Raw genomic sequence first — 21185 nt, forward strand, 5'->3', positions numbered from 1 at the left:
AAGCATGCAGCCAATGAGGCTTGATAGCGGCGTTGCTTGGAGACCGAAGATCCGCCTTTTCTTTTTCCTGTTTGGTTCGATTTTTTTTTTTTCTTGCTTTCTTGATTTTCTCTGGCTCTTTTTATGATTGTTTCTCCTTTTCTTCCTCCCTCCCTCTTTTCTTATTATCTTTTCTTTTCTTGCTTCCTCGCTCCCTGCCTCCTTTCCTCACATTCTCTCCTTCCTTTTTTCCTTCCTTCTCATTTTTTCCTTCATTCCTTCCTTCCCTCTCTCCAATTCTTTCCTCCCTCCCATTGTTTCCTTCCTTTTCCCCTCCCATTCTCCTTCCTTCCTTCCTTCCTTCCTTCCTTCCTTCCTTCCTTCCTTCCTTCCTTCCCTCTCTCCAATTCTTTCCTCCCTCCCATTTTTTCTTCCTTTTCCCCTCCCATTCTCCTTCCTTTCCCCTCTCTCCCTCCCTCTTTCTTCCCTTCCCTTCCCTTTTCCTCTCCTCCCCTCCTCCCACTCTGGTTTTTCTTCCATTCCCTTCTTGTCCTCTTTTCCTTCCGTTTCATTGTCTCCTTCCTTGATTTTCCTTCCTTCTTCCCATTTTCCTTCTTTCTTTTTTCTTTCATATTTGCACAAGGGATAGCAATCTCTTGTTAGATAGACCCACCAAAAAGTCTGGCAATGACCCCCAACTTATAGATGGTCTCTGGTTTAGGGGCTGCTTCGAAGCCGCAAGCTTTTGTGGGAAGCCACAAGTCAATGTGGGTTACTTCAAACTTCATGCTTTAAGGGGGTTGGACTTCATCTCCCAGAATTCCCCAGCCAGCATGATTTAAGATGGGTGGACTTGAACAACTCCCAGGATTCCTTAGCCAGCATGCTTTGAGAGGGATGGATATCCCCCTCTCTCAGCCTAACCCAGGGGGGTCTTCAAACTTGGCAACTTTAAGACTTGTGGACTTCAACTCCCAGAATTCCTCAGCCAGCCACCCACCTCGCAGGATTGTGGTGGGGCCGCTACAAGGAAGCTCCTTATGTATGCCACCTTGAGTTGTATAAAATAAAGGCAGGAGAAAATCTCAAACCGAACACAAATAAGAGACCCACACAGTATAATGGATATATATATATATATCTCTGTGTTAGCAACAGCAAAGCTCTCCTGGGCCCCCACCGATCCAAACGCGGATCTAGGCTGGGTTCACACAACGCCCTTAAACCTGGGTTAAAGAAATCGCAACGGCAGTGTGCAGATCGCCTACAGTGCCCAAGCAACGGAGTTTTGATTCGAGTTTCCTCTGTCGATTCATACCCTGTTTGAAGATAATCGGCTGGCTTTCGTAGCCCCTGCACCCCAAAACGACGCAGTCCCAATTCAGAATCCCAGCTGTCCCGGGTTGGTGCCAACCTCTGCTTCTCGGAGCAGCGAAGACGGGTTCTAGACGGGAAGGGAACAACCGGGCCACGGGGAGGGGTGAGGACGGGGAGGCAGACCGAGGAGAATCTGTCTCCCCAAATTGGAATCCAATCCCCCCCCCCAAATGCTCGGATGGGAAAGAGATGCGGTGGCCGTCCGGCCGATGCACAGTCTAATACAATCAAATGACGAGATTGAGCGGTCCACGGCGGCCCAACGGAGGTCGTGGTTTGTTCCCCGTCTCCCCACGTCAGGCGGGCCGTGCTGCCCCCCCACCTTTCCAGCTCAATCGAGGGGTCCCTGGAAAATGAGCCGGACGAAACCCTGCTGGCCGGTCAGCCAGGTGCCGCAGAAGGGGCAGGCAGCGTGGAAGGCGTGGGTGCCGTGCGGCAGTGGGATCTGTGACCAGTACTGGACAGTCTTCGCAGAACAGACGTGGCCGCAGGGGCAGAAGGCGTGGGTGGGCCGTCCGGCGTCCAGATACAGCCCGGCCTCGCAGCCCAGCCAGAGAGGCACGTAGGGGCCCAGCCGCCGGCACATGGGGCACTCGCGCTCCAGGCCCCCTTTCTCCTTACGGAACCCCCAGTTGTGAAAGCCGTGGACGTGGCCGCAGTTGACGTAGACCCAGGGCTGCTGCTTCTCCACCACGCCCCGCTGAGCCAGGCTGGGGAAGGCCAGGGTGCTGAAGCCCACCGGGCACTGGGGCCGGGCGGCGTTGATCTCTTGGCGCAGCACCTCCAGCTGTTGCAAAGTCGGGGTGCGCAGGAGGCCCTCCGAAGTGCGCCAGAGGAGCGTGGCCCCGCAGAGGTCGATGAGGGAGCCGTCCTGGAGAACATTGGACTCTGTTTCCACCTGGCAAAAGGTGGGGGGGAGAGAAGAGAAATTAGCACCTGCCGTGGCCACATTTGATGCGCCATTCCATTCCTACTCCAGTATTATTCTATTCTGGTATTATTCTATTCTATTCTTGTTTCTGTTTCGGTTCTGTTTCTGTTCTTCTCGAGTTCCAGTCCGCTTTGCTCGTCTCTCTCCATTGTGTTGCCCACCTACCAGCTTTCCCCGTTGCTGTGCTGAGCGACTGTCCCGCAGGGCATAGACGTTCCCGCACACCGAGATCTCCCGCCAGACCCCCGGGGTGGAGTCTTCGCTAAAACCGCCATTGGGGTGCATCACCAGTACGCCATTCGTGGTCAAGCCATCCATGAGCCCATCAGGAGTCCTCCATTTCGCGGCTCTCTCCTGCCAGAAAAGGGATCCATTCAGGAACCGGGGTTAACGTATTGTGCGAATGCATCTATGCCAACATGCATGCACAGGTGTGCGCACGTTCACACAACATACACACACACACACAGAGCTGCTCGGTGACTCACTCACTCCAAGGAAAATGTTGCGGGACGCGTCGAACCCGGCAGCGTAAATCCGGGCGGTGTACGGAGGGTTCCTTTCACAGATGACGCGGCAGGCAAAGCGGGATATAGTACTTTGGGCCGTCTGTCCATCCACGGAGGAGTTTGTCCCCGGCGTGGTGTCAGTCACCACAAAATCGATCATGCTCTCCGTCGAGCGGCCGATCTGGGAACAGAGAGACGGGGTGAGGAGACACGATCAAGGACTAAAACTTTTAACGCGAACTGAGTGTTTTTCCTTTTTCATCCTGTGGACATTTTTCCTTCTCTCCAAAAGACCGATTTTTATTTAAGTTAAAATCAGCACTGTAGTCAAACCCCGAGGACACAGACAAACTCCAAAGTAGCCTCAACGACCTTCTAAAAGAAGGCAAATGACCAGCAGTCTGCAAGGAGTATAAATGCTTCCGTTCCCCACAATCCAGTCAGAATTGAAGAAGCTTCTTGGAGGAGAAGCGAAACGCCTTCAAAGAAAAGCAAGGAAATCCAGCTGCCTCCTGAAAAAGCACCTTTGGGACAACTGAGGACACAGATAAACTTCCAAGTGGCCTCAACGATTCTCTAAAAGGATGCAAATGACCAGCTGTCTGCAAGGAGCTGAGGTGAAGACGGGAACTCGCCCCGTGATGTGATGCTCGGGTCTCGAACCTGAACAGCGGACAAGCTCAGTCTCTTTAACCACTAAGCCAGGGGTAGGCAAAACCTTGGCTCTTTTATGACTCGTGGACTTCAACTCCCAGAATTCCTGAGCCAGCATGAGGGAAACTTTGGCTCCCTCATGACTCATGGACTTCAACTCCCAGAATTCCTGAGCCAGCCTGGCTCAGCTTGGAAACCTCTCCCTTTCCCCTCAGCATGGCTGGCTCAGGAATTCTGGGAGTTGAAGTCCACGAGTCGTCAAAGAGCCAAGGTTGCCTACCCCTGCACTAAGCCATTGTGCCACCCAGGCTACTGTGATTCTCCCCCCCAAATTTGCCTTTTGATAGGGCCTAAACAGCTTCCCCTTGGTCTGTCCTCCATCAGGTCATCTCTGGAGGGCCAGCAAAGGTGTTCGCTCCCTCCGCCGGACACGTTAAGTACCTGGAACATGTCCGTCTCGCCATCTTGAGTGTATTCCACAATGACCGAATGGCTTCGGGAGAGTGTGTAGGAGATGCTGTGTTGACCCCTGTCGCTCAACGCCTGTCGGAGCAGACAAGGAAAAAGTTGGAATACAGTCAGTCCTCGAGTTACGACGCGTGTGGCCAGAATTTCCTTTGCTAAGTGGAAGCGGATGTTAAAGTGAATCACGCCCAATTTTACAACTGGTTTATTTTTTTTTTTGTGCCGTATTTCTTAAGTTGTTAAGTGAATCACACGGTAGCAACAGAACAGAAAGCAAAATGGCGGAAGCTCCCCACTATCTGCTCTTCCCCCCCTGCCCATTTTCTTTGTCTTTTGGGGAAGGACAAAGCCCTGAGTTTTACCGTCCTCCTAGCATAGGTAGTCCTCGATTTACGACTACAGCCGAGCCCAAAATTTCTGTTGTTAAGTGAGACCAGTGAGTTTCGCCTCATTTTACGACCTTTCTCGCCACAGTTGTTAAGTGAATGACTGCAGTTCTGAAGCGAGCAACACGGTTGTTAAGTGAATCCGGTTCCCCCCCCCCCCCGTCAACTCTGCCTGTCAGACGGTCACAAAAGGGGATCGCGTGACCATCATAAATATGAGTCAGTTGCCAAGCGTCCGAATTTTGATCGCCTGACCACGGGGGACTCTGCAACCGCCGTTAAGTGTGAAAAAACGGTCCTAAATGGCTTTTTTCAGGGCTGTTCTAATTTTCGGTCGCTAAATGAACTATTGTACGTTGAGCATTACCTGTAATTCTGATTATATTCCCCATTCAGAGCCAGCGAGGTGGTTCTGGATGGGGCGGGAAAGGAACTTTGCACATGCTCAGAATCCCTCTTTTTGCACAGTCTGAGATTTAAACAGCTCCACAGTGAGGCCTGGCAATCCCATTGCGGGGAGGGGGGGAGGGACATATCTGCAACCAGGAAGAGTCCTTCGACTTACTTTGGACATAAGTGGGGTGGAGATATGGTGGATAATGTCAGGTTTAACCCCATTGGGTTTGGGTCTCTTGTAGAGGGCCAGACGGCTCCGGTGACGCCCCTTGTCTCCATTAGGCAGAGAGCCATTGTACCTGCATTGTGGGGGAGACAGAGTAACAGAATAACAGTTATTGGAAGGGACCTGGGAGGTCATCTAGTCCAACCCGGAGTTACAAAAGCTCCTCTTGGTCTCCTGGGCTGTGAAAGTCGAAATCTCTACCTGTGGAAGTCTTTTTTAGTTCTCTTGTCTCCCACCTGGAATACCGCACAATTCTGTATTGTGCAACTGGTCTGCCCCATCACAATTTGCGCATCGCACTGAGCCTAACACACCTTTTGCAAAAGAGACACGGCGAGGCTAGGAAGCAAAAACCTGCCTTGCAAAGTTTCCTCTAACTTAAATATGCCACAGTGGAGATGTTTGAAACCAACATAGAATAACAGAGTTGAAAGGATCTCGGAGGTCATCTAGTCCAACCCCGTGCTCAAGCAGGAGACTCTGTACCATTCCAGACAAGTGGCTGTCCAGTCTCTTCTTAAAATCCTGCAGGGATGGAGCAACCACAACTTCTGGGGGCAAGCTGTTCCACTGGTTAATTGTCCTCCTGGTTAGGAAGTTTCTCCTTAGTTCCAGGTTGCTTCTCTCCTTGGCTAGTTGCTTCTTATCCTGCCTTCTTGTGCTTTGGAGAATAGGTGACCCCCCCTCCCTTCTTCGTGGCAGCCCCTCAAATACTGGAACACTGCTAACATGTCACACACACACACAGTCCTTCTTTCCATTAGGTTAGACATATTCCCAGTTCCTACAACTGTTCGCTTTATCCTCCAGTCACTTAGAAAAAACTAGGAAAAATGGTTTCACTTACCCCAGGACAATCAATTCCCCGTACTTCACCGGTTTTTTGGTTAACAGGAGACTGTCCCCTGCCGAAGGGTAAAAACGCCCATTCTGGGCACAGGTCCGTCGCAAATCAAGCGAATGAGAACTCACAGCTTCAGTGCTTCCTTCTAGAACCATCCTAGGGGGGAAAAAAGAGTTGTGTGAATCGGGAGGAGAATGCAGCTATTTTAACTAGAAGTTCAGGGGGGGACAAACTTTCTTATGCTTTAAAGTCTGGCTGCAGTTCGACTCTGGAAAAGGTCCGGTTTGGCGCAGAGAAAAGACAAAAAAGAAAGGAATAAAACAAAGGAACGTGGTTTGCAACTTCGCAAGGTAAATTTGGTAATCAATCATGGGGAAGTGATGCAGCACTGTTCTCTTTTAAGGCAGCTTTTTTAAAAAAAAAATATTCCTAGCTGAGCCTGTGGTTCTGGTCATTCTGTTTATATAGGACTGAAGGCCAGTCTGGATCAGCTCCCGGGGACAATCTGGAGGTGTTTCTTGACTTTAAGATGGGTGGACTTCAACTCCCAGAATTCTCCAGTCATCTTTCTTTAAGGTGAGTGAAGTTCAACTCCCAGAATTGCCCAGTCAGCTTGCTTTGAGATGGGTGGACTTCAACACCCCGAATTCTGCAGCCAGCCATACTGGCTGGGGAATTCTGGGAGTTGAAGTCCACCCATCTTAAAGCTGTCAAGGTTGAGAATTGACAGCTGACTTGGACACTGACTTGGACACTGGAAATAAATTTTTGGACTTCCCAATCTGCTTTTTTCTGGTGGTCTTCCATCCAAATATCAACCAGCTTTGGCCTGGTTTAGCGATTCAGGATTAGCCAAAGGTCAGATGTTAATCTTTTTAGACCCTAAGCACTTTTATCTTAGCACAGCAGAAAATATAGTTTGTCCTTGCACAACAACACCCCTGAAAGGTAGGCTGAGAGAGAGGTATTGCCCCAGAATCCCCCCCTCCAGGGATTTTCGTAGCTGTAGGAGGATTTGAACTCGGGCCTTATCCTCATCTAACCTGGCATCTTTCTGAACACAAAACCCAGGTAGTTTGAATCCAAACCTCTTCCGGTGACCCCCAACTTGCAACCGTCCATTTAGTGAAAAAAACCCCCACCATTCCTCGCACTTACGACCGTCACAGCATCCCCACACGGTCCCACGATCAAAACATTCGGGCCCTGGGCCAACCTGCAACCTTTCCCTCCGACAAGCAAAATCGTCGGGAGGACCCTAACCCTAACCCTCACCACTGCGTCATTCACACAATAGCTGGGGTTGACTCGCTTAACGACCGTGGCAAAAATAAATAAATAAATACATAAATGAACCATAAAACCCGGCGCACCTGACTTAAACCACTGCCTCGCTTAGCGACGGAAATTCTGGCCCCATCTGTGGTTGTAAGGCGAGGTTATCTGTTGAGCTGGACCGAAATTTACTCCCGGGGATTCAGAGAGCAGCCCGGCCTAGCTTGGTGCTCTAGACATGCTCAGAAGCTCACGAAGACCGGGCGTCATGTCACCGCCAAGCAATTCTTCCCGTCTGTGCATGGCTTTGTTGATTTGCGATATTGAATTTTTTTTTTTTTCCTTTCTTCGCCCTCTAAGGATTGTAAACACATTTAGAATCTCGGGGTTTCAAAGGGTTCTTCCCAGTCCAGAAAGTTGCCATGGCGACAGTCCTAAACTACCTCCGCACTGTTACTACGGCAGCATTTCAGATATTTAATGTCTCTGTTGCCAAGGCAACATCCTCTTCTCTATCCTGGTCTCCACCAGAAAAGGAAGCAGTTAGAGGCTTCAAAACATTAAAAAAATAATAATAGAAAAAAAAATAAAATAAATTCAACCACCTCTTGTTCTGGATCTGGGCTCACTTTGTCAAAACCTGCATCTTTTTTTCCTGGCTTCACACGACTTAAGCAACCGAGCGAAAGATCTAAACGGCTTTGCATTCACACAGAGCTGGAGAGTTTTGGACCTGGGTGTTTTGTATTTTTGTTTGTTTGTTTGTTTCCTGGCTTTTGTTTGTTTGTTTGTTTGCTGGCTTTGAGTATAGTGTGAGTGAGTCTGCTTGGATGGCTGGGTGCTTTGCAATGGGTTGCTGTTCTGAACGACGGCTGAATTCGGGCACAAAACTGCAGGTTGTTTGCACCCAGCTGCGGTGTGCCCTCACACCCGCAGAAAATTTTTTCCCACCTTTCCTTAACCCCCAAGTTTAAGAAAACAGAATGTAGATTTTGCAAAGGGCCACACTTTTTTGCATTTACACTCCTCCTCCCCCTCCAATCTGGAACACAACGAGAACACGCAGAACGTAAATGGCTTTGCACCAGCTAGGTGATTTTAGTTACTCAAATTTTTCTGCACAGATTGCAGAATACAGAGAAAATATCAGCGTCTGTCTCACATACTTAATTTCGTTGTGAGTTACACAATGACAATAAAGCTATTCTATTCTATTCTATTCTATTTTTCGGGGAGGGGGGGAAACACAGCCACAAAGCAACGGAACCAAACCGTCATTGTTTGCTTGCTAGGATCCTGAACTCTGTTTGTTCTTATTACCTTTTGATTTACAGATCCCCAAATTGGTAGCTGGGCCTTCCCTTAACATTAGACTCATGTTTATTTTGTGGCTGGAAAATTTCTCCTTGCCGACAAACACCGCTTTATTTTATGATTTGGAGCCAGGGGGACAGGAAGGAACTATAAAGGATTAAATAACTGGGATTCTAGCTGTTGGGCTGAGCAAAATCATTAAATTACCACACATTTATGCAAATCATACCAATAATTCCAGCCAAATAAAACCTCCTCCACCCAGATTAATAGCTACTGATTCATACTAATGTTTTCCAAACGTGAAAAGCAAAAGCTGGTTAGATTGCCGTGACCTATTTACCAGTCGTTTACTTAATTGTGGTTTATGGGATTAATCTCGCATTCCGGTTTGGGATTACATACAACTACAGCATCCACTAACCACAGAAGCGAAATTTGCACAAGTCTGAAACCCTCAATCTTTCTGAATCTACAGCACAATAACTGAATATAATATTAATTCTAGGGAAAATGATTAATCGTACAGATGTATTTTTCAACCTGTAAGGCATAGTTTGAGGATATACATCTTCTAAGAATACCAACCCTGTGCTGAAGTCTCAACTTATCACAGTTTGTTTACAACAGCACTGAAAAAAGTGACTTAAGGCCATTTTTCACACTTACGACGGTTGCAGAGCCTCCTCCCCCTGTGGTCACATGATCAAAATTCAGATGCTTGGCAACTGACTCATACTTACGACCGTCCCATGATCCCCTTTTGCTACTTTCTGACAAGTCCATGGGAAAGCTGGAGTCACTTCACAACCACATTACTAACTTAACTGCAGTGATTCACTTAACAACTGTGGCAAGACAGGTCGTAAAATGGGGCAAATTCACTTAACATCTGACTCACTTAGCGGGGCTCAATTGAGGACTGCCTTATATAATACAAGATATACATAATACAAAAAAAACCCCAACCCATCAAAAGTCTCCTGGCACACTGCATACAAACTCATGGCACATCCGTGTGCTGCGAGAAGCTGGTTAACAACCATTATCTTAGATTACCTTAGATTACCTAGGGCAGAGGTAGGCAACCTTGGCTCTTTTATGACTCGTGGACTTCAACTCCCAGAATTCCTGAGCCAGCATGGGGGAATTATGGCCCCTTCATGACTCGTGGACTTCAACTCCCAGAATTCCTGAGCCAGCCTGGCTCAGCATGGAAACCTCTCCCTTTCCCCTCAGCATGGCTGGCTCAGGAATTCTGGGAGTTGAAGTCCACGAGTCCTAAAAGAGCCAAGGTTGCCTACCCCTGACCTAGGGTGTCGTGAGAATGCAGCCCACAAGGGATCCAAAAGGAATCTAAAAATCATCTGCACACAAGCGCGTTTTCCTGTTTGCATTATCACTGGCAATTTTACCTGTTCAAGCCCCAACGCTTCACCAAAGATGAAGAGAAAAATAAAATAAAATAAATATTTGCCTCGATTACAAACTGCTGCCTTTTGGCCCCTTTCCCCCCACTCCTAACAACAACCCCAGGCCACACAATCTGCACCTGAGGATAGGCTGGCTTTCCTGCAAATGCAGTTCAAGGCAAGGATTTATTTTCTTTCCCTCCCTCCAAATCAATTTAGACTAAAGACAGGTCATTTTTTTTCTTCCTTTCTTGGGATCCAGGATGAGCATCACTTTGGGGGAACTGAAGGCCTGTGGGAACTCTGGTTTGTGGGGATTAGGGGAACCCCAAATTAGGAAAAAAACCCCAATGAAGCTGTCCAGAAAATCCTGATCAAAAGGACTTTTAACAATATTTTCTACATAGCAAAGGGACACCGGAAGTTTTTAATTAAATCTCAGTTTGCATGGGTGGACAGATTAAAATTCCCGAATGGAATCTATCCAAGTCCAGATTAAAATTCCGGAATGAAATCTATCACTAAGAGTTCCAAAAGGACTCCATGACACCTAGTCCGTCAATCGATCCATCAATCATCAATCAATCATTCAACTATATAAAGGAGCCATAAAAATAAAAGTGCTCTGGAGCATGTGCAGAATATATCTCCAAGGAGCCTGTAAGCTTCAAGAGAGATTCTGTGTTCTTTCTAAAAAAACAAAGAAAACAATCTTCTACCTGAGTGGATTTTGCTGCTGAAAAAAAAAATCAAATCTGATTAGCATTTGAATGGAAGACCAACAGGTAAAGCTAAATGGGGAAGTCAAAAAAAAAACACAAAAACAGTCCTCGGGAGGAAATAATAATAATAAAAAGCAAAGATCACCCTGTTTCATACTGTGCCAAAAATTAAAAGAAAATTAAAAACCCACCCCTCAGGAAACAGATAGATGGGAGAATCCGGCTCGGGTTCAAGGCTTAAATTTGGTTCTTCTCCGGGGCTGCTTAGAGACAACTTGTCTGGATCAGATCTGAGATGGCTGATCCACTAGCCAGCATGTTTATCCCAGTCTGAAATCCTGCCGCTGACCTCACAGCATACCATTGATCCAGGTCAGGGCATCCGTAAACAGGTGCATTCACACAACCAGCCAAGTTTGCTTGGGTCAAAGGGGACTTTGCAAGCCCAGCCCATTTGTTGAGCCGAAGGCGGTGGTCTTTTTGCAAGTCAGAAAATGGATGGTTCTACTAGCCGGGTTACGCAGGTTGTGTGAACGCAGCCGGTGCGGGGGGGGGAACTTCTAAGGGAAGCGTCCAGGTTTGGGGAAGGAGAGGGCGGCTATGGGGATAAGGAGGAGGGGGCTGAATTGGGGGACCGACCCACGGCCATTAATCCAGGCGTCTGTTCCCTGCGCCTGCGACCCCAGAAGTAAACACAGACAAATCCACGGCTTTTTGAGGGTCGGGGAGGGAGGGAGAGCCAGGGAGGGCTGAAATTGGGGGGCTCAAAATATTGGGGTGGGCGAGAGAAGCATCCAGGGTCCCCTGGAGAGATCGGGGTGCCCGGATTAAGGAACAGAGGCGTGAAAAGGCGGAAGGGAAGAAGACAACAGAAGAAATTCAGAGTCATCACTCACAGCATCCCTCTTTTTTTTGGGGGGGGGGAGATGTAAATGGATGTTAGGTTTAGTAATTCTTGGCCAAGCAGGACAGTTTGATGGGGGGGGCAGCAGTTGGGATCCTGGGGAGCGATCCTGAAGCCCCCTTGGACGTCTAGAGAGACGCGACAGAGAAGACGGTTCCCCCCTCCCCAATATTGGGGGGCAGAAATGGGGAGGTGGATTAGGACAATGCCTGTTTGCCCCCCCCCCGTCAGATTCAGCGCGGGGGGAGCGAAGGGACCAACCGGGAGAGCTGTAATGGGTGGGTGGGTGAACCTCTGCGGAAAGGGGGGGGGATTTGGGGTGCAGAGCCCCCCAGAATTTCATACGGTCCGGGATTAGGAAGAGTGGGGGGGGGACCCAGCTGTGCCAGGCTGCCCCTGGCCGGCCCCCTCCCTCCCCAACAGGGTTGGGGGGGGTCTGCCGCCCCCGCTTCGTCCGCCTCTTCCATCCCCCCCGCCCCCCCGCGCCTCCCAGCCCCCCCCTTTTCTCCCCTGCGGCGGGTCCTCACTCAGCATCCGCCGCTCGCGTCGGATGGAGACCCCACCATCGAGCCCGACCGCCGCGGCTGGTTCTCCAACGCCGGGCGGGATCACAGCTTCATCGCCTCTCCCCCCGCCCTGCCACGCTCCGCTCCCGGCGATGCGAGTCTGCAATCCACGCAGCCGCCGCGTCCCCCCCCCCCACGCCCGCCCCGCTCCGTGAAACCAAGGAAGAAAGGGGGGGGACCTGCCCGCCCTCCCGCTCCCCATCCAGGAAGGAGATGGGGCTGGTGGGCTTCCTTGCGGGGGGGGGGAGTCTGACCATCCATCCATCCAGTAAAGGATGTCTGTCGGTCTGTCTGTCTATCTCTATATCGATCTATCCATCCATCTATCAAAGAGAGGGTATCCATCCATCTATCCATCCATCCAAGGAGGATGTATTTCTCTCTCTTGTTTATCTAATCTAATCTGTCTGTCTGTCTCTGTCTGTCTATCTATCTATCTATCTATCTATCTATCTATCTATCCATCCATCTAATCTATCTCTATATCGATCTATCCATCCATCTATCAAAGAGAGGGTATCCATCCATCTATCCATCCATCCAAGGAGGATGTATTTCTCTCTCTTGTTTATCTAATCTAATCTGTCTGTCTGTCTCTGTCTGTCTATCTATCTATCTATCTATCTATCTATCTATCTATCTATCTATCCATCCATCTAATCTATCTCTATATCGATCTATCCATCCATCTATCAAAGAGAGGGTATCCATCCATCTATCCATCCATCCACGGAGGATGTATTTCTCTCTCTTGTTTATCTAATCTAATCTGTCTGTCTGTCTGTCTATTTATCTATCTATCCATCTAATCTATCTCTATGTCAATCTATCTATCCATCTATCAAAGAGAGGGTATCCATCCATCTATCTATTTATTTATTCAACCACCTGTTATCTGTCTATCTCCATCCATCTCTATCTATCTATCTATCTATCTATCTATCTATCTATCTATCTATCTATCTATCTATCTCTATCTATCTACCTATCTATCCATCTAATCTATATCCATGTATCCATCCATCCATCCATCCATCCATCCATCCATCCATCCATCCATCCAAGGAGGATGTATCTATCTCTCTTTTTTATCTAATCTATCTATCTATCTATCTATCTATCTATCTATCTATCTATCTATCCATCATCTATCTTATCTATCTCTATATTGGTCTATCCATCCATCTATCAATGGAGGAGGTATCTTTCTGTCTCTCAGTCAGTCGTGGGAACGCAGCCTTTGGGGCTTGCCTCCCGCCAGACTGATGATGTTGCCTAGTTGGGTCAAGAAACGTCTGCAAGAAAACCACCCAGCTCAGACAGCACCGAGGACTCATCTGTAAATTTCATGTGTCGGTTAATCCGTGTTTTATTCTATGAGGAGACAACGGAAAAGATTCAAGGTGGCTTACATGGGAGCTTGGCACGCTGAGTTCAGTAAACCACGATTAACTGTGATTTAAGGCAATCAGGTCAAAGGTTGGTCCTGCAATGCGTGGGGATCTTCAAAGCTAAGTGGGAGCTTGAGCCCAGGGCCAATATGCCTACCCCATTCAGCCCTTGGCTCCTTCCAGAACAAGCAATATTACAGGGGCAATGGTCCTTAAGAGTGTGTGTGTGTGTCTGTGTGTCTGTGTGTATTGTGTGTAGACAACAAAAGTGTTGTTAAAAACCTGCCTAAAGATTTCTTTGGAAACCGGCTGGGTGAACGTACCCAGTTAGGAGATTCATCATTCTAGAACAAGAGGGTCCCTGCGGACGTGCAGAGTTCTCATGACAAATACAGGTAGTCCTTGACTTACGACCACAACACGGTTGTTAAGTGAATCTGGCTTCCCCATTGACTTTGCTTGTCAGAAAGTCGCCAGAGAGGATCAGGTGAACCCCAGGACACGGCGACCATTATAAATACGAGTCAGTTGCCAAGCGTCTGAATTTTGGACCCGTGGCCCTGAGGATGTTGCCACAGTCATAAGTGTGAAAAAAGGTCATGTCACTTTTTTCACTGCGGCTGTAACTTTGAGCGGTCACTAAACAAACGGTTGTAAAATGAGGACTCCCTATAATTGACACAAAGACTGGTATCCAGGCAGAATGCATAAAAACCTATCCAAGTGTATCACACACTCATGCTTTGAAGGTCATCTGTTCTGGTGTGGCGAAGCAAGTGTGTTGCACAAGCGGGTGCCACAATGCTCCGGTTGTGCTGATGCTCACCAGTGTGAATGATGCACCCCAAAGCACCACGCACAGCATCCGGAGACTGAATTGTGAGTTCATCCTAACCGCGAAAGCATTTTTCCCCCCATCCTGGGTTCACATGAGCCCAGTCAGCTCAACAGAATTTGCTTGGGTAATGTGTGAACTTCTCATTCGGGTGTGAGGGGATTACTGGAGGAAAACAGATCCTGGATTTGCACAAGACAGTCTGTGTTTTCGGGGCTGGGTGTGTGACTCGCCACCTTTGCCACGTGCTTTGTGCCTGAACCCATTTCCTGAACACAGCTTTTTTTTTTTTTAAATTAAATCACGATCCTGATCAAAAGCTGGCAAATAACTCCTTGTCTTTCAATTCTATTCTATTTTATTTTATTTATAAAAAAACCCCAGGGGAATAGCTCTTTTTCTTTCCGATTTTATTATTATTTTTTAAAGAAAAAGAAAGGAAAAAAAAAAGCTTTAGAAGAAAGATGCAGATTTCCAATTCTAACTCTCGGTTGTTTTTTTCGCCGGATGCATTAAACCCAGATTAGGGTTTGTTTGTATGTGTGAAATGCTGTTCTGCAGTGGCTCCATCGTAATTTTTTTTTTCTTCCTACTTGCCACTGAAAATGGGGTTGTTGTTTTTTTGCAAAGTTGGTTTTCTTCCGGAGGAAAACCAGAAATGGATTTATATGCCATCAAAACACGGAGCCAACAGATTCTTCCTTTTTTTTCTACTGATAGACAACCGCTGTCCAAGATTTCGGGAAGTTTTTTTTTTTTCCTCCACCCCCAGATGGACCACCAGAAGCAAGGAGTGGGTCATTCCTTTAAAGTCAAGTTCCTAGGCCTCATGGCTGGCTTTTAGTGCAATGGTAAACCCTCCCCCCCCCCCAGTGTAAGGGACAAGCATAGATCTAATATCTTTTCTTGTATGCATTTGCGTTTTTAAACGGACCTGCAAGAACTGAATCCAAAACTGACTGGGGCAAAGAAAAGATTTTAAGGCTATTATCTATATTTCTGAGACATTTAAGTCCCTCTTAGCTTTCAGCCTTTGCCACAACTTTCAGATTTCAACCCAATATTAAATACTTCGAGATCCCTGGTTTAGCAGACTAGCTGCACAGCTAGTCCTCAACTTAGGACGACAATTGGGATCTGAATTCCCATTTTTAAGCAAGGCGGGACAGCCGTTTAACCGAGCCACCCCTGATTTAACCATCTTTTTGTGTGTGTGAATGCGTGTAGTCATTAAGTGAATCATGTGGGCGTTAAATGAATCCGGCTTCCCCTGCACCCGATCACGTGACAGTGGGAATGCTTCAACCGTTGTAAGTGTGAGGACCGGTCTCAAGTCCCATTTTTTTTTCAGTGTCGTCACTAAACGAATGGTTATATGTCAAGCTGTATTGCCTTTGAATGAAATGGAAATGAGGCCTGGATTTTGATCTGTCTACTCTATTATTGATGCTGTTGAGTGAATTATTTCTACTCCCCAGTAGGCCATTGACTGAGCACACTGAGGACTAGTCTCTTATTTCGGCCCCTGGAAAAAGGATTGATATCCACACACACACACACGCACACGCTCAGAGGGATGGGCTCTGGGTAGCCTTTGGATGATTCCTCTGGCAGCTTAATCCACACTGAAATTCAGGGGCCCCAGCTACCACTAGCTCATGGGTAGGCAACCTTGGCTCTTTTGTGACTTGTGGACTTCAACTCCCAGAATTCCTGAGCCAGCCATGCTGAGGGGAAAGGGAGAGGCTTCCAAGCTGAGCCATGCCGGCTCAGGAATTCTGGGAGTTGAAGTCAATGAGTCATGAAGGGGCCATAGTTTCCCCATGCTGGCCTCAAGAATTCTGGGAGTTGAAGTCCACAGGTCATGAGAGGGCCATAGTTCTCCCACGCTGGCTCAGGAATTCTGGGAGTTGAAGTCCACCAGTCATAAAAGAGCCAAGGCTGCCTATCCCTGCACTAGCTTCTGACATCCCCACTGAATTCAATGTAATGGCAACAAAGCATTTGTGGGTTACAACAAATAGATCATTTTGCACAAGTGTGTGATATTCTTTTAAATGCCTAGCTTGGGCCTAGTGCACAGGTCTGCAACCTGCGGCTCCAGAGCCACATGCGGCTCTTTGAGCCTTCCCCTGTGGCTCCCAGCCTCCTCTGCCATTTGCAGAGAGAGACAGAGACAGAGAGAGGCACTTGTGCTTCCCTGCTTCTCTCTCTCTCTCTCTTTGTGTGTGTGTGTGTGTTTGTGTGTAAAAAAGAGAGTGGACTCACGGTGTTCTCTCGGAGGAGCTGAAAAGCTTTTTGGGCGGAGCTCCTCCCTTTGCTGCGTCTCTGCAGGAAGCAGGAAACAGGAAGCAGGAAGGACAGGAGAGAGCTAGCTAGCCCAGCTCTGCTGGCTCAGGAATTCTGGGAGTTGAAGTCCATGAGTCATAAAAGAGCCCAGGTTGCCTACCCCTGAGCTAGCCCAATAAGAATGTGTGTCAGTTGGTTGGAGAACAGCTTGAAGCCAGCTTGCCAGGTGAGCAGAAGATTGAGAGAGGAAGAGAGAGGGGGGAGAGAGAAAGAGAGGGAGAGAAAGAGAGAGAGAGAGAGGGAGGGAGGGAGGCAGAGAGAGAGAGAGAGAGACCCTTTTGACATCTAAAATGAAGATAACACTGCATATATCAGTGTTTCCCAACCTTGACAATTTTAAGGCATGTGGACTGCAACTCCCAGAATTCTGGGAGTTGCAGTCCACATGCCTTAAAATTGTCAAGGTTGAGAAACACTGGCATATATCCTTTTTTTACCTTTATCTTCATTTGTTATATCAGTGTTATCTTCCTTTTAGATATCAAAAGGCTTTTGCGGCTCCCGGTGTTTTGTTTTCGGTGGGAAACGGGTCCAAGTGGCTCTTTGAGTGTTTTGGGTTGCCTACCCCTGGCCTAATGAGTTAAAACTTTATTTTATTCTCCTTTTAAAGAGGAACGCGTGTTTTCGGCCTTCCTTTCCCAACCATGGAGCAATGCTGCCATCTCGTGGCCAAGAAAAAGTGGTGCACTGCCTTTCTTTTTCGTTTCTTTTTCTTAGCTTTTTCATGAACCCGAAAGGCCAGAGGTCGATTCACACGAGCCTCCCTGGCTAGTGACTAACTCACACGTGGTTTTTTTTTGGGGGGGGGGGAAGGCTTGCACGGTGCACTGAACTGGCTACTATCCTGTGTGGAAGGCTAAGCTCCATCAAAGGAATTTTATTATTCTTTTATTAATGGACATTTGATTATATCGTCTCCCAAGCGGCTCCTGCTTTATGTGGCTCTGAGTTCGAATCCTACTCATGTCTTTGGCAGGATCAGCACATAAAATAAACGTTATGAATAATAAAATGATTTTTTTATGTACCCCCTGTTACTCCCCCAAAACCTCGACCCTGGAGCCGGCTAGTGATCTCGCAGGCAGACATTCAACTAGTGAAAGAATTCCCTGTTGGATGCAAGCTGAAGGGGAGGGTCCCAGCGAGTGGGCGGAGCTCCTCGACTTTTTTAAAAAATAGTTTTTGTCTCTCTATGCTACACCAGCCCATTTCGGGGTCTGGCTCCTCCCCTCTGTCCTCTCCTATCTGCGCATGTCTGTTTTGATTCTCAATGGAATCTATCTCCCGCTGAATGCAATGCAATCACATCAGGGCGTTTGTGTGTTGCAACAGAGAGGTCATTTTGCACAAGTGTGTCATATTCTTTTAATCAGTTAAAAGTTTTATTTCATTCTCTTTTGAAAGGGGAACGCCTGTTTGCCGCCTTCCTCTCCCAACCATGGAGCAATACTGCCATCTCGTGGCCAAAGAAAAGTGGTGCAGGCACTTCTTTTTCGTTTCCTTTTTCTTAGCTTTTTCATGAACCCGAAAGGCCAGAGGTCGGGTTCACACGAGCCTCCCTTCCTTGTTGACTGATTCACACGTGTTTCGGGGTTTGCACGCTGCATTGAACTGGCTACTAACCCACGTGGAAGGCTACGGTCCGGCAAAGGAACCTTATTATTCTTTTATTAATATTTTGTCATTTCTTCTCACCAGGGCCCCTGCTTTACTTGGCTCTGAGTTCGAGTCCTGCTCACGTCCTTGGCAAATGCAGCTGATTATAAAATAAACGCTTTATGTGTTAATGTTATGAATAATAAAATGACTTTTTAAAATATGCTCTGGGACAGCACCCCCCCCCAAACCTTGACTAAGGAGTGGGCTAGTGAACTTACAGGCAGAAATTCAACTAGGGAAGGAATTCCCTGTTGAATGCAAGCCGAAGGGGAGGGTCTAAGCGAGTGGGCGGAGCCAGAAGGACCGCGGATAGAGCTCCTCGACTTTTAAAAAAATCATTTTTGTGTGTTACACCCGCCCATTTCCGGGTCTGGCTCCTCCCCTTCGTCCTCTCCTATCTGCGCATGCTTGGTTTGATACTCCCGCTGAATTCAACGCAGTCGCATGAAGGCATTTGTGGGTTGCAACCACAATAGATCATTTTGCACAAGTGTGTGTTATTCTTTCAAATGCCTAGCTTGGGCCTAATGAGTTAAAACTTTTATTTATTTTATTCTTTTTTTGAAAGGGGAACGCGTGTTTTCCGCCTTCCTCTCCCAACCATGGAGCAATGCTGCCATCTCGTGGCCAAAGAAAAGTGGTGCAGGGCGCTTTTTTTTTGGTTAGCTTTTTCATGAACCCGAAAGGCCAGAGATCGGATTCACACGAGTCTGCCTGCCTAACGACTGATTCACACGTGTTTGAGGGGGGCTTGCACGGTGCACTGAACTGGCTACTATCCCGTGTGGAAGGCTAGGCTCCACGAAAGGAATCTTGTTATTCTTTTATTAATATTTTGTTATTTCTTCTCACCAGGGCCCCTGCTTTACCTGGCTCTGGGTTCGAATCCTGATCACGTCCTTGGCAAGTTCAGCTGATTATAAAACAAACGTTTTATGTATTAACGTTATGAATAATAAAATGACTTTTTAAAATATGCCCTGGGATAGCACCCTCCCCAAAACTTGACCATGGAGTGGGCTAGTGAACTTGCAGGCAGAAATTCAACTAGGGGAGGAATTCCCTGTTGAATGCAAGCCGAAGGGGCGGGACTAAGCGAGTGGGCGGAGCCAGAACGACCGTGGATGGAGCTCCTCGACTTTTTTTAAAAGATCATTTTTTTTATGTTACACCCACCCATTTCGGGGGTCTGGCTCCTCCCCTTTGTCCTCTCCTATCTGCGCATGCCTATTTTGATTCTCACGAAGTCCATCTGCCCCCTGAATTCAATGCTATCACATCAGGACATTTGTGTGTTGCAACAAATAAAAGATTATTTTGCACAAGTGCGTAATATTCTTTTAATCAGTTTAAACTTTTATATAATTCAGGGGTCTTCCAACTGGGAGTTGAGGTCCACAAGTCATAAAACGGCCAAATTGGAAGGCCCCTGAATTAATTCTTTTACTTTAAACGGGTGTTTTCCGCCTTCCTTTCCGAACCATGGAGCAATGCTGCCATCCCGTGGCCAAACAAAAGTAGTGCACGGCACTTCTTTTTCGTCCCTTATTAGCTTTTTCATGAACCCGAAAAGCCAGAGGTCGGATTCACACGTGATTGGGAGACTTCCACGGTGCATCGAACTGGCTACTATCCCGTGTGGAAGGCTAGGCTCCAGCAAGTCCTGGAGTGGCTTATTTTAATTCTTTCATTTCTTTACCTTGCTGAAAGCTCAAAGCAGCCACAAAAGGAGCTGTTGGGAATATAAGTTAGTTCCAGGAGCTAACAGGGCACTGAGGATGGCAAAACAGGGAATGCTGCCCTCCTGTGGCCACGGAAGTCCATGGCAGTTTTTTCCAAGGTACGGCAGAAAAGGAGATTGGATAGTTTAGATCAGTGGTTCTCAACCTGTGGGTCAGGACCCCATTTGGGGTCGAACGACCATTTCACGGGGGTCGCCAAACAAGGCTGTCCGCCATTTTTTCCCCCTTTTCTTTGGCCACGCCCCTGGCACCCAGTGATGTATAAGTGGTTGGGGGTCACCACAACATGGGGAACTGTATTATGGGGTCGCGGCATTAGAAAGGTTGAGAACCACTGGTTTAGATTAAATTGTTGTTAGATGGATGGATGGACTGATAGACAGAAAGATAGATAGGAGAGATGGATCGAGATAGATAGGAGATAGACAGATAGACATGGATAGATGGATGGATGGATGGATAGGAGATAGACGGATAGTAGATAGATGGATAGACGTATGATAGATTGGAGATAGATGGATAGATGTATGATAGATAAGAGATAGATGGATAGACGTATGATAGGAGATAGATGGATAGACGTATGATAGATTGGAGATAGATGGATAGACGTGATAGATTGGAGATAGATGGATAGATGTATGATAGATAAGAGATAGATGGATAGACGTATGATAGATAAGAGATAGATGGATAGACGTATGATAGATTGGAGATAGATGGATAGACATATGATAGATTGGAGATAGATGGATAGACGTATGATAGGAGATAGATGGATAGACGTATGATAGATAGGAGATAGATGGATAGATGTATGATAGATAGATTGGAGATAGATGGATAGACGTATGATAGATAGGAGATAGATGGATAGACGTATGATAGATTGGAGATAGATGGATAGACATGTGATAGATTGGAGATAGATGGATAGATGTATGATAGATAAGAGATAGATGGATAGACGTATGATAGATAAGAGATAGATGGATAGACGTATGATAGATAAGAGATAGATGGATAGACGTATGATAGATTGGAGATAGATGGATAGACGTATGATAGATTGGAGATGGATAGACGTATGATAGATAGGAGATAGATGGATAGACGTATGATAGGAGATAGATGGATAGATGTATGATAGATTGGAGATAGATGGATAGACGTATGATAGATAGGAGATAGATGGATAGACGTATGATAGATAGGAGATAGATGGATAGACGTATGATAGGAGATAGAT

At 47.2% G+C, this 21185-nt stretch overlaps 1 protein-coding gene across 2 annotated transcripts; it reads right to left on the reverse strand.

The window, feature by feature from the left end:
- Nucleotides 1-661: 661 nt before the first annotated feature.
- PELI3 (pellino E3 ubiquitin protein ligase family member 3) lies at nt 662-12059 on the reverse strand. 2 transcript variants are annotated; one of them, XM_039366287.1, is made up of 7 exons: nt 11922-12059; nt 5771-5923; nt 4867-4996; nt 3892-3993; nt 2780-2977; nt 2453-2641; nt 662-2254 (listed from the first exon to the last, which is right to left on the reverse strand). In XM_039366287.1, the coding sequence occupies exons 2-7, from the start codon at nt 5920-5922 to the stop codon at nt 1688-1690; spliced, it is 1338 nt and encodes a 445-aa protein (XP_039222221.1). In that variant the 5' UTR covers nt 5923; nt 11922-12059; the 3' UTR covers nt 662-1687. The 2 variants fall into 2 exon arrangements, with proteins under 2 accessions (XP_039222221.1, XP_039222222.1); XM_039366288.1 differs by lacking the exon at nt 11922-12059 and adding an exon at nt 7141-7990.
- Nucleotides 12060-21185: the final 9126 nt, after the last annotated feature.

The sequence above is a fragment of the Crotalus tigris genome, unplaced genomic scaffold, assembly GCF_016545835.1.
Source record: "Crotalus tigris isolate CLP2741 ecotype Arizona unplaced genomic scaffold, ASM1654583v1 scf7180000020245.1906669, whole genome shotgun sequence".
Taxonomy (NCBI): domain Eukaryota; kingdom Metazoa; phylum Chordata; class Lepidosauria; order Squamata; family Viperidae; genus Crotalus; species Crotalus tigris.